Here is a 13,013-nt window from a genome sequence, read left to right on the forward strand (position 1 = left end):
TTTTTCTCCCATCAACTCATAAATAGTTAAATTTTTAGGTCGAAGTGGATAATTACCATGTTTCCACTTGAAATATTGTAAAGCCCCAAGGCCCTGTCTTGGCCAAATGTATTTTTCAGCAGCTCATTGTAATTTTGGTTTGACTTGAAGATCCAGCAGAGTCACAATCCACACCCACCCGGAGAGAAGAGGGTGCGTTTGCAGCCTGATTTAGCAGGATTTCGGGAGTCTTTTGCTTTGCAGTTGCAAAGGGGCAAGATTTCTGCAGGAGGTTTCAGGGGGCTGGCCTGAGGAGCTCAGGATGGTTTCAGGTGCCGGCCAAGATGACAAAGAAGAGCCAGTTCTGTGGATGGTGATTATGCAAGATGGAGAAGTGCTGATAGACTCCGGAAGAATGCGAGTCAGAGCCTAGCTGCTCTGTAAACCTGTTTCAAACAGCAGCTTTGAGTAGCTGACCTGGTGGTGTATGTGAGCAGCTTCTGGGAGCAGGCTGAGGTGGGGAGGGAGAGGAGGTGCTATGGGTGCTTGGTTTCATAAAGAGCAGGAGGCAGCTTTGTGGGAGTTCTTCAGTGATGGGTTTGAAGTGGTTGTATTATTTTCATGAAGAATACACTTTTTAGGGGTTTTTGTGTGGGGTGTGGGGGGGTTGTTTGGGTTTTTGGGGTTTTTTTTGTAATTTTCATTAATCAAAGTAAAGTTTCAGATGATTGGTCAAATAGCGAAAGGAAAGCCCAAATATTTCAGCTTCAGGTTATGGCTGAGTAGACTTCTGCTGACATCAGAAGTTATTAATTGCACCAGCTAAATTACAGAGATGTTATCGTGGCCCTGGGAGCCAAGAACACAGTAATTAGGGCTGTTAGAGTCCCCATTCTGCTTCCTTGCATTTGACTTTAACCATCAAGGCACTGGATCAAGGTAAAAGCGAACTGATTTATGTGGAGGGCTTGGGGTTGCTTCCAGAGCAGTGTGGAATGGAGATGCCTCCATTTGTGAGGGATGCTGTCCTTGAGAAGCCACAGTGTGTGCAGATGTGGACATGGAGTGGTGTGTCCTGTACTGTCCTGTATTACCAAATGCAGTCTGGGGGACTTCCTAGGGGCGGGGGGGGGGAGCTTTTAGGGCAGTGGCTGGCAGCAGGTTGAACAAGCTGCTTGCACTGGCGTCTGATTTAGAGGGTTCAGGGAGTCAGCAGGTGTCTCACTTGCTCTAACACCGTCTCTAGAGTAACTCCAAAGGACAGCATCAGTAATTGTGGGGTTTCAAAAGTTATGTTTGAATCTCTCAAGGCACTGTGTTTTCTGATTCTCTGGCTTTCTGTTGTCCTTCTGGTTGGAGGCTGACCCCTCCTGCCCCCTGCTGAGGTGACTTTTTTGGTTGTATTTAAATAAAGTTAAAGCTGGAGTGTTTAGGTGTACCCGACACGGCACCTTACCTGCTCAGAACAGAACGTGTGCATCAGTGTCATCACTCGATGCCATCTGCATGCCTACCAGAGCTGTGTTGCTTAGCTTCTGGCAGCCAAAATGCTAGGCATAGAATCAAGCAGGTTTGAAGAGACCTCCAGGATCATCCAGTCCAACCTATCACCCCAGCCTCATTTAAAAAAAAAGGAGTAATTACTTACTGGCAGCTGGTGTGGAGGGCACACAAGGTCATCTGGAAGTTAATATCTCTATTTTACATGTATTGTCTTACATTCAGTTGTCTCTGAGTTTGTGTCACTGCCCACAGTCATCTATCTTTGGACTTTAGAACAGCTCATCTACTTTAATTAAGTAAGAGATCAGTAAACTTCAAAATACAGAGTTTGATTCGTTCCTGGTTTCCATCTGAACATAAAAGACATTAAGCCCAGGATGTACTTAAGGGGAAGCCACAACCAGCAATGTATTCAGATGCATGTTTCTACCTTTGTCCTCGGGCTCTAGTCCCGGTTCAGAAGGGCACTCAGATATTTCCATAATGCCTTAGATTGCCCAACTAAAGTCAACAGGACTGGCTGATGCCCGTAAAACTACTTATTAACATTAGCCACATTCTTTAGATGCTGCTGAGCTGGGGCTGCTGAGAGTTTGAGAGCAGTAAATGGCAATGTAATGTTTCTGCACCTTCTCTACCACGAGTGATGTGGAAGAACAGGGCTGTATGGGGAGGGGGCATTACCATACCTCTGCAGGAAGGAAATCACACTGATAAACGTGGGGAACGTTGGTATTGCTGGTGGTGTTATGGTGGTGGTTGTTGCTGTGGTTGTTATAGTCCTCTAAAGTGTAGCATCACCAGCACTGCAGACTACAGCACTTCATTACAATCAGGAGAGCTGAAGTGTCTGTGGATGTACCAAATAGCCTTTGGAAAATCTCCCTGCATAACTAGGGCCTTAGCCTGGAAATGGGACGCACCTGGAAGTCAGTTGGAAGTGACAGCAGTGTGGCTTTGTGAGCTGGAGAACTCCAGGTGAGGAGCTGCTTCAAGGCTCCATGAAAGGGAGCCTGCAGCAGGGGTCAGTGGTTGGTCCCAGTGTCTGTCTGTGCCTGTTGCTCCCCATGCCTGTCCTCTGCCAGCAGAGCAGCATGGTGCCAGTTTTTGTCCTTTTCCCTCTCTAGCCCTGTCCTCTGCCAGCAAAGCAGTGGTCCTAGTGTCTGTCGCTGCCCCTCCCCATCCCTGTCCTTTGCCAGCAGAGCAGCACTCCCGAATTTCCTGAAGGCAAAAGCAATCCAACTTGCTGCAACCGTTCGTCTAAGCTTCCCAGCTGGTCTTGTCTGCTGTGATATGGCAAGAACTGGCACAAATGGCCGTGGTGGCAGATTGATGAGGACGGTAAGCGGGAACAAAGCAGTAGCAAAGAGCAGCTGTGAGCAGTAACCCTTCCTGCAGGCCTGCAGAGCAGCACGTCCCCATGGCTGTGCTGTTCCTTTGGCTCAGCAGATTGTGCTGCTGGTGAAGCTGTGCTCAGTTCTCTGGAAGGCCTTATGTAGATGTAGGTGAAATGAATACTTCCAAGTAAGCAAAAAAGGGATTAGAAGTTATGAAAGCATCATTAGAAGCCATACAATTAGCTGGTTTGTAGTGCTGAGGGAGCTGTCAAAGGTTATATACTAAGGCTATGCAGTAAGTCAGTGGTGGAGCTGGGAGTGACATTTAAGAAACCATAGTTTAAACATAGCTTAATTCCACAGCACACAATTCCATTTTAGATGCATGTGTCCAATGTCTGCTGCATCGGTTTGTGAATTGTTTTCTCTCTAGGGTCGAAAACCTCCCTGCAGCCTCTTTGTTACAAGTTTGCAAAGCACAAAAGAGATGGGCAGAGCCTGGAGCTCCCCAGATCTGAGGCTGCGGTGATAAATAGCTGGAGAAGGGCCAGGAGATGAGCTCTTACTGCCAGCTTTCACACATGTTCTATGAAATATGTATTTCCAACAGTAGTTATCCATCAGTGGTCTGAAATGTCCTCACAGAGCTACTTAGAGGACAGTGTTTCGCTCCCAGCTGTATTGTTTTTGGAGCTGGAGCACTGGCAAGCCAGTTTATCAATCTCTTCCTTAAGCAGCTTATTTTTATGGGCATTTTAGGAGTGGAGCATCTGGCTTGAATTTAGATCCTTTTGGTTGTCTGCTCTAACACTTAGATCACTTCAGACATGGACTTTTTTTTTTTGGTGGTGCTTTCTGTGTCCTGAACTTCCAATTATACCCCCCAGAGGAGGACCACAAAGGTGATCAGAGGGCTGGAGCAGCTCTGCTGTGAGAACAGGCTACAAGAGTTGGGGCTTTTCAGCCTGGAGCAGCGAAGGCTTCAAGGAGACCTTATAGTAGCCTTTCAGTATCTGAAGGGAGCCTACAGAAGGGCTGAGGGGGGACTGTTGACAAGGTCTTGTAATGACAGGGCAAGGAGGGGAGATTCAGACTACATGTTACGAAAGTTTTTTTTCCAGTGAAGGTAGTGAGACACTGAAACAGGTTGCCCATGGGGGTTGTGGAGCACAGAATCAGCCAATGTGATCTTTGATCACATTGGCTGATTCTGTGCTCCACAACCTCCCTGGAGGTGCCCAAGGTCAAGTTGGAGGATACCTTGAGTGACCCATTCTAGTGGGAGGTGTCCATGCCTATATGGTGGAGGATGGGAACTGGATGATCTTTGGAGGTCCCTTCCAACCTAAACCATTCTATGCATTTTCCTTGTCCTGGGAAAGGAATCAATTGCAGTTGGAAGAAAGTAGTCCTCAACAGTAAGATCTCCTTGACAAGGATGTGTGGTGCAGCTCCACCCAAACAGACTTTCAATTACTAAACATTTTTGAGCCCAGGGACACTGTCAATGGCAGACCCAGATTGTTGCCCAGGTCTTTGTAACAGCCAGGTGCAAAGGATTGCTTCAGGATGGTTTTGTTTCCATGCATTTAAGTTCCATCTCTGTTATGGCTTAACAAGTCAGTGCAGTGTCTAACTGGAGATACCTTCTTGCCGCCTCCTTCCCCTGCTCTGGGGATGTAAACATCAGTTTCCAAGGGTCACCTGAAAGTTTGTTTACTGATGCAGACTTTCAGTTGAGTCAGGAAGAGCTTCATCATTAGTGATGGTGTTCATTAAGAGAGATGTTGAGATACTGGAAGGTGTCCAGAGAAGAGTGACAAAGCTGGTGAGGGGCCTGGAGCACAGCCCTGTGAGGAGAGGCTGAGGGAGCTGGGGGGCTGCAGCCTGCAGAAGAGGAGGCTCAGGGCAGAGCTCATTGCTGTCTACAGCTACCTGAAGGGAGGCTGTAGCCAGGTGGGGTTGGGCTCTGCTGCCAGGCACCCAGCAACAGAAGAAGGGGACATAGTCTGGAGTTGTGCCAGGGGAGGTCTAGGCTGGATGTTGTTAGGAAGTTGTTGTCAGAGAGAGTGAATGGCATTGGAATGGGCTGCCCAGGGAGGTGGTGGAGTCACCAACCCTGGAGATGTTCAAGCAAAGCCTGGCTGGGACATTTAGTGCCATGGTCTGGTTGATTGGCTAGGGCTGGGTGCTAGGTTGGACTGGATGAGCTTGGAGGTCTCTTCCAACCATCTGATTCTTTGATCAGGCTCTGTGGCAACTCTGTAGTCAATGAGCTGTGTGAATTTAGACTTGAAGTGCAAAGAAGACAAATTAGGAAAAGGAGCAGACTGTTTACATTGGACAACCACGAGCAGGATAAGGCTTGGAGAAATAGTTCTTTGCCTTTTGAATTATGTTTTGTCTTTTGACCTTTGTTTTCTGCCTCTCTTATGCTCTATCCTCCAGCTGGGATGACAGCAGCTCCGTCAGCAGTGGGATCAGTGACACGATAGATAACCTCAGCACTGATGACATTAACACCAGCTCCTCTATCAGCTCCTATGCCAACACACCTGCCTCCTCCCGCAAAAACCTAGATGCCCAGGTAAGAGTTGTGCTTTGAGCAAGCAGCATTCATGTTGATTGTTTTCTCTGGTTTAAGCTGGATGGACTTGAACACACAGCCTGTCACTGGAAGGGCAGCAGCAAGCAGCACCTTAGCATAGGTGACATTCACCAGTAGTTCCTCCACACTGCTGCAGAGGTGTGGCAACACACAGCCTCTGCCCTCCTGGCCGCACTGCTGTGCACAGAACAAGCATCAGTGGATGGGACTTAGTTATTTTTAGCTCTAGCACAGGTATTCTCTTTTCTTCTCAAAGAGGAGAACCTAATTAAGTCAACAGGAAAGCTTAAAGCTTATTTGCGCTCCCGTTGGAAATGCAAATGTGCTTGGGAAGTGGAATCCAGGCTTTTAAACTTCCAGGGCTGCATGTTACTGCAGGCTTTCCACTTTGGCAGCATTCCAGAGGAGGTTAAATTTTGTGTCCATCAGCAGCATGTGTATGCAGTGTGCCCTCAGATACTGCAGATCCAGAGAGGGTAAAACGACTGAAGGAAGCTGAGTTTAAATTCATCAGTTAGAGACTGCATATTGCAGAGCTTTGCAGTAACAGAAACTCTTCTCCACCCCCCGGTTGCATAGAAGGTTGTTTGGGAAAGTGCAGGACTAAGAAGTTCAGCTTTGTTCTCTGTACACCCACATGCTTAAGGGACTCGGGTGTTGGGTGTTGAAGCAGGTGGAGTGCAGGGACTTGGCATTGCAGCAGACAGAGAGGGATGTAGGTATGACCTCCTCTGTGGTTTTTTTTTTTGCTCTCTTACTTTTCTCCAGCCCTTTTCATGACTGGACCCTAAATCTGGTTTTAATATCAGATGTGTGGTTGCTGTGAAGTGTTCCTCTGCCTACAGGACTATGGTGCAAGCAGCTATTAGTCTTTGTTCCCTTGCCATGAAGTGCATAGTTGAGCTTACATTAAAGATTTCCAGTTAGCCTCTGGTCGTGTATCATGTGTGCTCAAAACTGCTAATACAAGGCTCATGCAAGCAGAGAGGAGTTCAGATCTACCAAGCATGTTTTTCAGTCCAGAGCAGAGTAACATGGACAACTAGAAGCATATTTTGACAACTGTTACACTCTCAGCTGCTGAAAATAAAAAAGGAAGAAGAGAGATGTGGCTAAACATTAAATTCAGGGGAAAATAGAAACTCACTTGACATCTATCTGCTAATGGATCAGATTCTTGGAAACACCTCTAAGAGATCACAGTCTCTGCTGATGAACTCCTCTTCCTCCTCCACAAGTGTTACAGCATTCAGAGGAAAAGCAGCTGAAGCTTGTACAGGTAGTAGAGTGTAGGCATTAGAAGAGGAAGCTGAGAGTTGGTGTTTGCAGCTTTTTGATGCCTCTCTGTGAGCTGCTTCCCTCCTGAGTTTTCCTGGCTGACAATATTTAGTCTGGAATCCCTATTGCCTGTAAATTACTGTCCATAAAATACTGTGTTTTCATTTGAACACAATATCCTCATCTCCTCAGTCAAGAGGAAGAAAATAACTTGGAGTGACAGAACCACATGTAGCTTGCAGGGGTGATTTTTTGCTGTCCAAAGTAGTCCTCATGACACAGCTGATGTACCATGCTACATTTATGCTTTTTCTGGCTTACCTGCAGTACTGTTGGATGGCCTCTGCCCAGGTTTGCATTCCCCTGGGTGCTGAGCCAAAAAGGATCGGCAGACATCTGCAGAGGAATGTGGGCTTTTCTTCTCAGCCTATCCACTGCTTCGCTTCTCCTCAATAGCAGACACTTAACTTGTAAGCTGCTGCGATGGTGCCACATCTTTTAGAGATGGTTTAGAAAGTGGGTTTCAGATAATTAAAGAGGGAGCTTGAAGCCAATATGTGTGCAGCTGGGAGTCCAGACAGCAACATCAAAGGGTGAGAGCCCCAACATGTCGGTGGCTGCCGATAAAATCAGCAATGTGTGCGGATGCGTCTCTGCAAAGGAAGAAGATGTGGTTGCAGTAGGGAAAAAATCTCTGCCTAGAAACTGGTTTTCATAGCTGCCTGGTGCCCCATGCTCTGTGAGAAGCAGGACTGAGCTCCATCTTCATAGGCACTCATTTCTGTAACACTGCTGTGAGGATGTTCCCAAGCTGGTTCTGAACAGGCTTGTGATCAGAACCAGCATTTGCCTTACATATTCCCATGCCTTGCTCCTTGCTAAGTACTTAAGGTAGCTCTGCACCTTCCCAGATATTTCTGTCTTGCAGTAGGTTACCTTTTACACAGCACTGCCCATAGTATGCCTTTAAAGCCAAATCCTACCCACATTTTAAGGAGAAGTTAGGAGCTGGTGGGCATTTGAAATTAACTTAGTGAATCAAAATAAGAGGGAAGAGAGGAAGAGATGAAGCACAGAGTTGTGGAATCACAGAATTTGATTGAAAGAGACTTTCAAGATCATCGAGTCCAACTGTCAACCCAGCCTTGCCAAGTCCACCACTAAACCGTGTCCCTGTGGACCATATCTCTACATCTCTTAAATCCCTCCAGGGCTGGTGACTCCACCAATTCCCTGGGCAGCCTGTTCCAAGTGTTGAAACCCTGCTGGGGAAGAATTTTTTTCCTAATACCCATCCTAAACCTTTCCTGGTGCGACTTGAGGCTGTTTCCTTGGTCACGTAATGCTAAAGAGATCAGAAGATGGAAAGGAGACAATGTCTTTAAGCTGTCGGCTCAAGAAAAGCCTCTTGGGTTCATTGGTGTGAAGATGGGTTTGGTCTGCTGCTTCATGAAGAGGTTTACAAAACTGTAGGAACAGGTTGAGAACTGCTGGTGATTGCTGCTGCCCCCAGCTCAGCTCAGCTGGCAGACTTTGCTCCCAGCTCACCTCCAGCAAGCAGCATTTCCACTTTCACTCACTGCAGTGCTTTCAGGCGGCTGGAGTTTGAGCTGCAATCCCACGGCCAGGTTTCACTGTGTTTAGGGTTTGATTCCTTAGTCATGTTTCTGTGCTGCTCTCAGTGTTTACCATTAAACAGAATCATCTTTGGCCAGAAGGCTTCACAGGTAGGTGTGCAGCATTTCAAAGGCTCTGGAGAAGGTTTGGCTGTGGGTGGAATAAAGTGGAAGAGAGGAAAGGCTAGAGGACTTCTCGCAGTGCTGTGCTCTCTATTGAGACTATTCTTACAGGCATGAAGGAGGAAAAATAGAAGGTACAGAAATATTTCATAGACCTAAAGCTAGAATAACCCTAACCCCCTTGCTAGTCTTAGAATCATAGAATCACAGTATCAGCCAGGTTGGAAGAGACCTCTAAGCTCATCCAGTCCAACCTGTCACCCAGCCCTGTCCAATCAACCAGACCATAGCACTCAGTTTCCCATCTAGTCCTTTCTTGAACACCTCCAGGGACAACAACTCCACCACCTCCCTGGGCAGCCCATTTGACATTGAGCTTTCCATAGAAGGCTGGCAGCACAATCAGCCTGTGCAAAGACCAGGAGACAAACCCCAGTTTGTGAACAGAGCTGAATATAGACTGGAGTATTTTATGTGTTGAAGCCAGTCTTGAGTATTATTCGAAAGCTGTTGGGGGTTCATTTCTCTTCAGTTCTTGGGTGTCCTCCTGATTTGTTAGATTAGAATGAACAGCATTCCACATCTTCAGATCTGTTCAAGAAGCTGCCTCCTCTTGCTCTGGAGATCAGATTGCCAGACAAGAGATAGGAGAGCAGCAAGAACAAAGGCAAGCAGGCTGCACAGGTTTGAAATGGTTTCTTGGCATCGCAGTAAAAAAGTGTTTGTCAGAAACTAGAGATGGAGGATTATAACTGTCATGGAGCTATGTCCTTTATAGATCGAGTGGGGGTTTTCAGGTTTGGGGGTTTGATCTCTGTTATTGTAAGGGACATGGCTGCTATGGGGGGGTGTGGGGTGTGGTTTTGTTCCTTAGCCTATTAAAAAACCCTGTCATTGCTGGGGTTCGCTGTTTGCTGTGACGTTGCTTTCTCCAAGGCATGTTCTGTTTGCTGGTGCTTGAGTGACGACTGCTGAGCCGATTAATCAGTTTGATGGCTCTCCTTTATGCAGCTTGTTTGAAAGAAAGGCTTGCTCTGAAGGCTGTCTTGTAATGGCTTATCTGTCCTAGACTGATGCAGAAAAGCATTCCCAAGTTGAGCGGAATTCCTTGTGGTCTGGTGATGAAGTCAAGAAATCAGACGGAGGATCTGATAGCGGCATAAAAATGGAGCCAGGATCTAAGTGGAGGCGGAATCCCTCTGATGTGTCAGATGAGTCTGATAAAAGCACTTCTGGTAGGAAGAACACTGTTATTTCACAGACGGGCTCCTGGAGACGGGGCATGTCAGCTCAGGTTGGCATTACCACACCAAGGACTAAACCTTCAACCACCTCAGGCACATTAAAGACACCTGGAACAGGTGAGAAAAGGTCTAAGATATAAACAAGCTAAAAAAGTGTGTTCGGTATGACAACAGTTTAAATGCTTTCCAGAGGCAGAACCTGAACTTCAGGTAATCCTGTCTTATTTTTAGGTGTTGTTTTGACCTGTGCAACATCTCCTAGGTGCACTTTTCCTATTTCTGTTCCTGTGAAAATGCACATTTTGGATTAATACACCCTGCAGGTTGTTTTCATGACAACTCCAACCTATTTGACCCCAGGATTGCCATATGAAGAATAAACCTTAGGGAAGAGTAAATCAGATAATTTTAGCCGTTGCAGTCATGGTTAAGATTAGGAACATCCAATGTGTGTGGTTGAGGAGATTTTTGTTTTCCCCTTGCTACTTTTCCCCCAGCATGTTAATTCACACTAAACACTGTTCAGTTCTGGGTTTTCCTCCGAGTGGATTAGTGTGTAAATGTATTGCAGATGTGTGAATGAAAATTGATTGCATTTGCTTAGTCAAGTCGTGCAAGTTGCTACCTCTCCTCTTACCTGGTCATGTACACGACCGTACGTGAAGAAGTTGGAAGTTGGATACTCTGTTGAGCGGTGCCTTTTGGGAGAACGATCCTAATGGCCTAGCAGTACTTCTGTCTAAGGACAAAAAAGGATCAGTCTGTGGTAGCTACAGAGGGAAACATAGGTTTTTTTTCTTCTCTGTCATTATTGCATAAGACTGTTCTGCTTTTCATATTCTCAAGGGCAAAACACACCCCACACTTTCTCTGGCAAGTCTGCATGCATAGCTCACTGCAGTGGCACGTAAGCTGGGTGCAGACTAGGTCAGACCTCTGAAGCACACTCCGGTGGCTAACGCGCTTTTGCTTGTCATGCTGCTTTGAGTTTGAGTTTCATCATTTGCTTGATGTTTTCAAGTCATTAAATATTAGAATTCTTTTTCTATTTTTGTAGGGAAAACTGATGACGCCAAGGTTTCAGAAAAGGGTAGACTATCTCCTAAGGCTGGACATGTTAAACGTTCCCCATCAGATGCAGGACGCAGCAGTGGTGATGAATCCAAAAAGCTTCCCACGAGTAACTCTAGGACAGCTGCTGCTAATGCTAATACATTTGGATTTAAGAAACAGAGCGGGTCAGCTGTGGGCATGACTATAATCACTGCCAGTGGGGCAACTATCACCAGTAGATCGGCTACCCTGGGAAAAATCCCAAAGTCATCTGGACTCATGGGTAGGACCACTGGTCGGAAGACTAGTGTTGATGGCTCACAGAACCAGGATGATGGCTACTTAGCACTTAGTGCCCGAACTAATCTTCAGTATCGTAGTTTACCTCGGCCCAGTAAATCCAGTAGCAGAAGCGGAGCTGGGAATAGATCTAGCACGAGTAGCATAGACTCCAACATAAGCAGCAAGTCAGCTGGGTTGCCAGTCCCTAAAATGAGAGAGCCAGCCAAGGTAATCCTTGGGAACTCTCTGCCAGGATTAGTCAATCAAACTGATAAAGAGAAAGGGATTTCGTCTGACAACGAAAGCGTGGCCTCATGTAATTCTGTTAAAGTGAACCCCTCGTCACAGCCTGCTTCTAGTGGAGCTCAGAGTACCCACCAGCAAGGAGCCAAGTACCCCGATGTGGCCTCTCCCACTTTGCGCAGGTAGGCAATGAATTCGTTGGTTGTGCGGTGATGTTAGTCAGAGCTGAATGGTCAGGACTCCTCGAGCCAGCCCTGGCTGTGCTGCGCGGAGCACTTACAGTGGAGAGTCCTGCAGCAAGGGCTCTGTATTGACGTTGGATGTCCCACGGGTGGCTGAGTGCTGTCAGAGGTACTGGGCACCTCGCGTGGCAGCAGCAGCAGCCCCACACCTGGACAAAAAAGCCTCTCAGGCAGAATGCTTGGCAATGGTGATGCAAGTCTCTGCCGCCAAAGCCAATCCTGGAGGCTTTATCCGTGCAGCTAACACAGGAGTGAGAGTCTTCTCGCCTGGAGGTTGCTGAGGAGGTCTTGCACCAGTCTGTCTGTAACAAAGATGGGAATAACCCCACGGCAGGCTGACTGCAGCAGAGCTCTCTCAGGCTTGGTGGCGACACCAGCACCGTTTGACCTGCCCTCGGAGCCACCTGGCCTAGCCCAGACCAGTGGTTCAGTGGTGTGAAATAGGCCAGTGTGCTGTGAGACAGCCTGTGTAGAAGGACCCTAACTCAAGTCCTGTCATAGCTGGGTTGAATTTTCTGATTTTCTCAATATTTTTGAACACAAATTCTTCTCTGTCTCCTGCTTCTTCCTGACTGCCCCACACGTGGTTTGAACGTTGAGTTGGTCAGGAGCTCGCTTGCAGCGCAGCGCACGCCGAAGCCTTGCTGCGGGTGAAGGGTTGTGTTGGTCTGATTTTCCATTGATTTGACATTGAGTAGCTGCTCTGTTTCCAGTTGTGGTGTTCTGCATTTCATTTTGTCTTGACACCCCATAATACCCATATGGTTCTGCTACATCATCCTGCTTCCAGTGACGTGAGAAAGCCACATTCCATCTGAAGCACCAGTGCAAGCATCATGGCTGTGGCGGCAGCTTGGGCTGATGCTGCAAAGAGTTGTCACCTGTTTGTCTTCTAGATGGGTGGTTTTAAAGAGCCTGTATGAGGAAATTTTGAGCTGCTTGGTTTTATTCCTGATTATCTCTAAGCCATGTCCTTCAGAACAAGAAAAGCTCCAGCAGGCTTTTCATTCCTACAGCATGCCCCATGAGAAATGTACATTTTCAGTCTTAAAGCCTCAGGCACGTTTGTCTTGAGCCGTTGTTAGGCTGGATTTTAGGTGGCTAGCAAGGCACATTGCTGGCTGTGTAACTGAAACACTAGCTTAGGAGTACACACAGCTTCAAAGACAAGGCACCGAGGCTCAAGTTCAACTATTCCCTCACTCAATTTACAGTTTCACTCTCGAATTTTCACCAGACTCTGTCAGTTGTCACATATTGAATCACATCGGAGTTAGAATCACAGAACCACAGAGCTGCTGAGGTTGGAAGAGACCTTTAAGATCGAGTCCAACTGTTGAATTGGGCCTCTTGCTTCTTGCTGATTTTTAGAATGACCACGAAGAAGATTTTGAGCTTAATTTTCATAGGTGGCTGAGACGAGTCACACACACAATGTTTGTTGTGTATTTCCTCTGGCTGCTCTGATATTTTGATGTGAAGCAGTGAATTGGAATCCACACCTT

The 13,013-nt window shown here is 47.0% G+C and overlaps 1 protein-coding gene across 2 annotated transcripts in view; it reads left to right on the forward strand.

The window, feature by feature from the left end:
* NAV2 (neuron navigator 2) overlaps window positions 1–13,013 on the forward strand; it is a 196,266-nt gene that overhangs the window by 143,113 nt on the left and 40,140 nt on the right. For both annotated transcript variants that reach the window (XM_064163051.1, XM_064163052.1), the window contains 3 exons: window positions 5,268–5,406; window positions 9,514–9,805; window positions 10,746–11,448. In XM_064163051.1, the coding sequence (XP_064019121.1) occupies window positions 5,268–5,406; window positions 9,514–9,805; window positions 10,746–11,448 (1,134 nt within the window). The remainder of the gene's footprint in view (window positions 1–5,267; window positions 5,407–9,513; window positions 9,806–10,745; window positions 11,449–13,013) is intronic.

This window comes from Pogoniulus pusillus, chromosome 24 (assembly GCF_015220805.1).
Source record: "Pogoniulus pusillus isolate bPogPus1 chromosome 24, bPogPus1.pri, whole genome shotgun sequence".
Lineage (NCBI taxonomy): Eukaryota > Metazoa > Chordata > Aves > Piciformes > Lybiidae > Pogoniulus > Pogoniulus pusillus.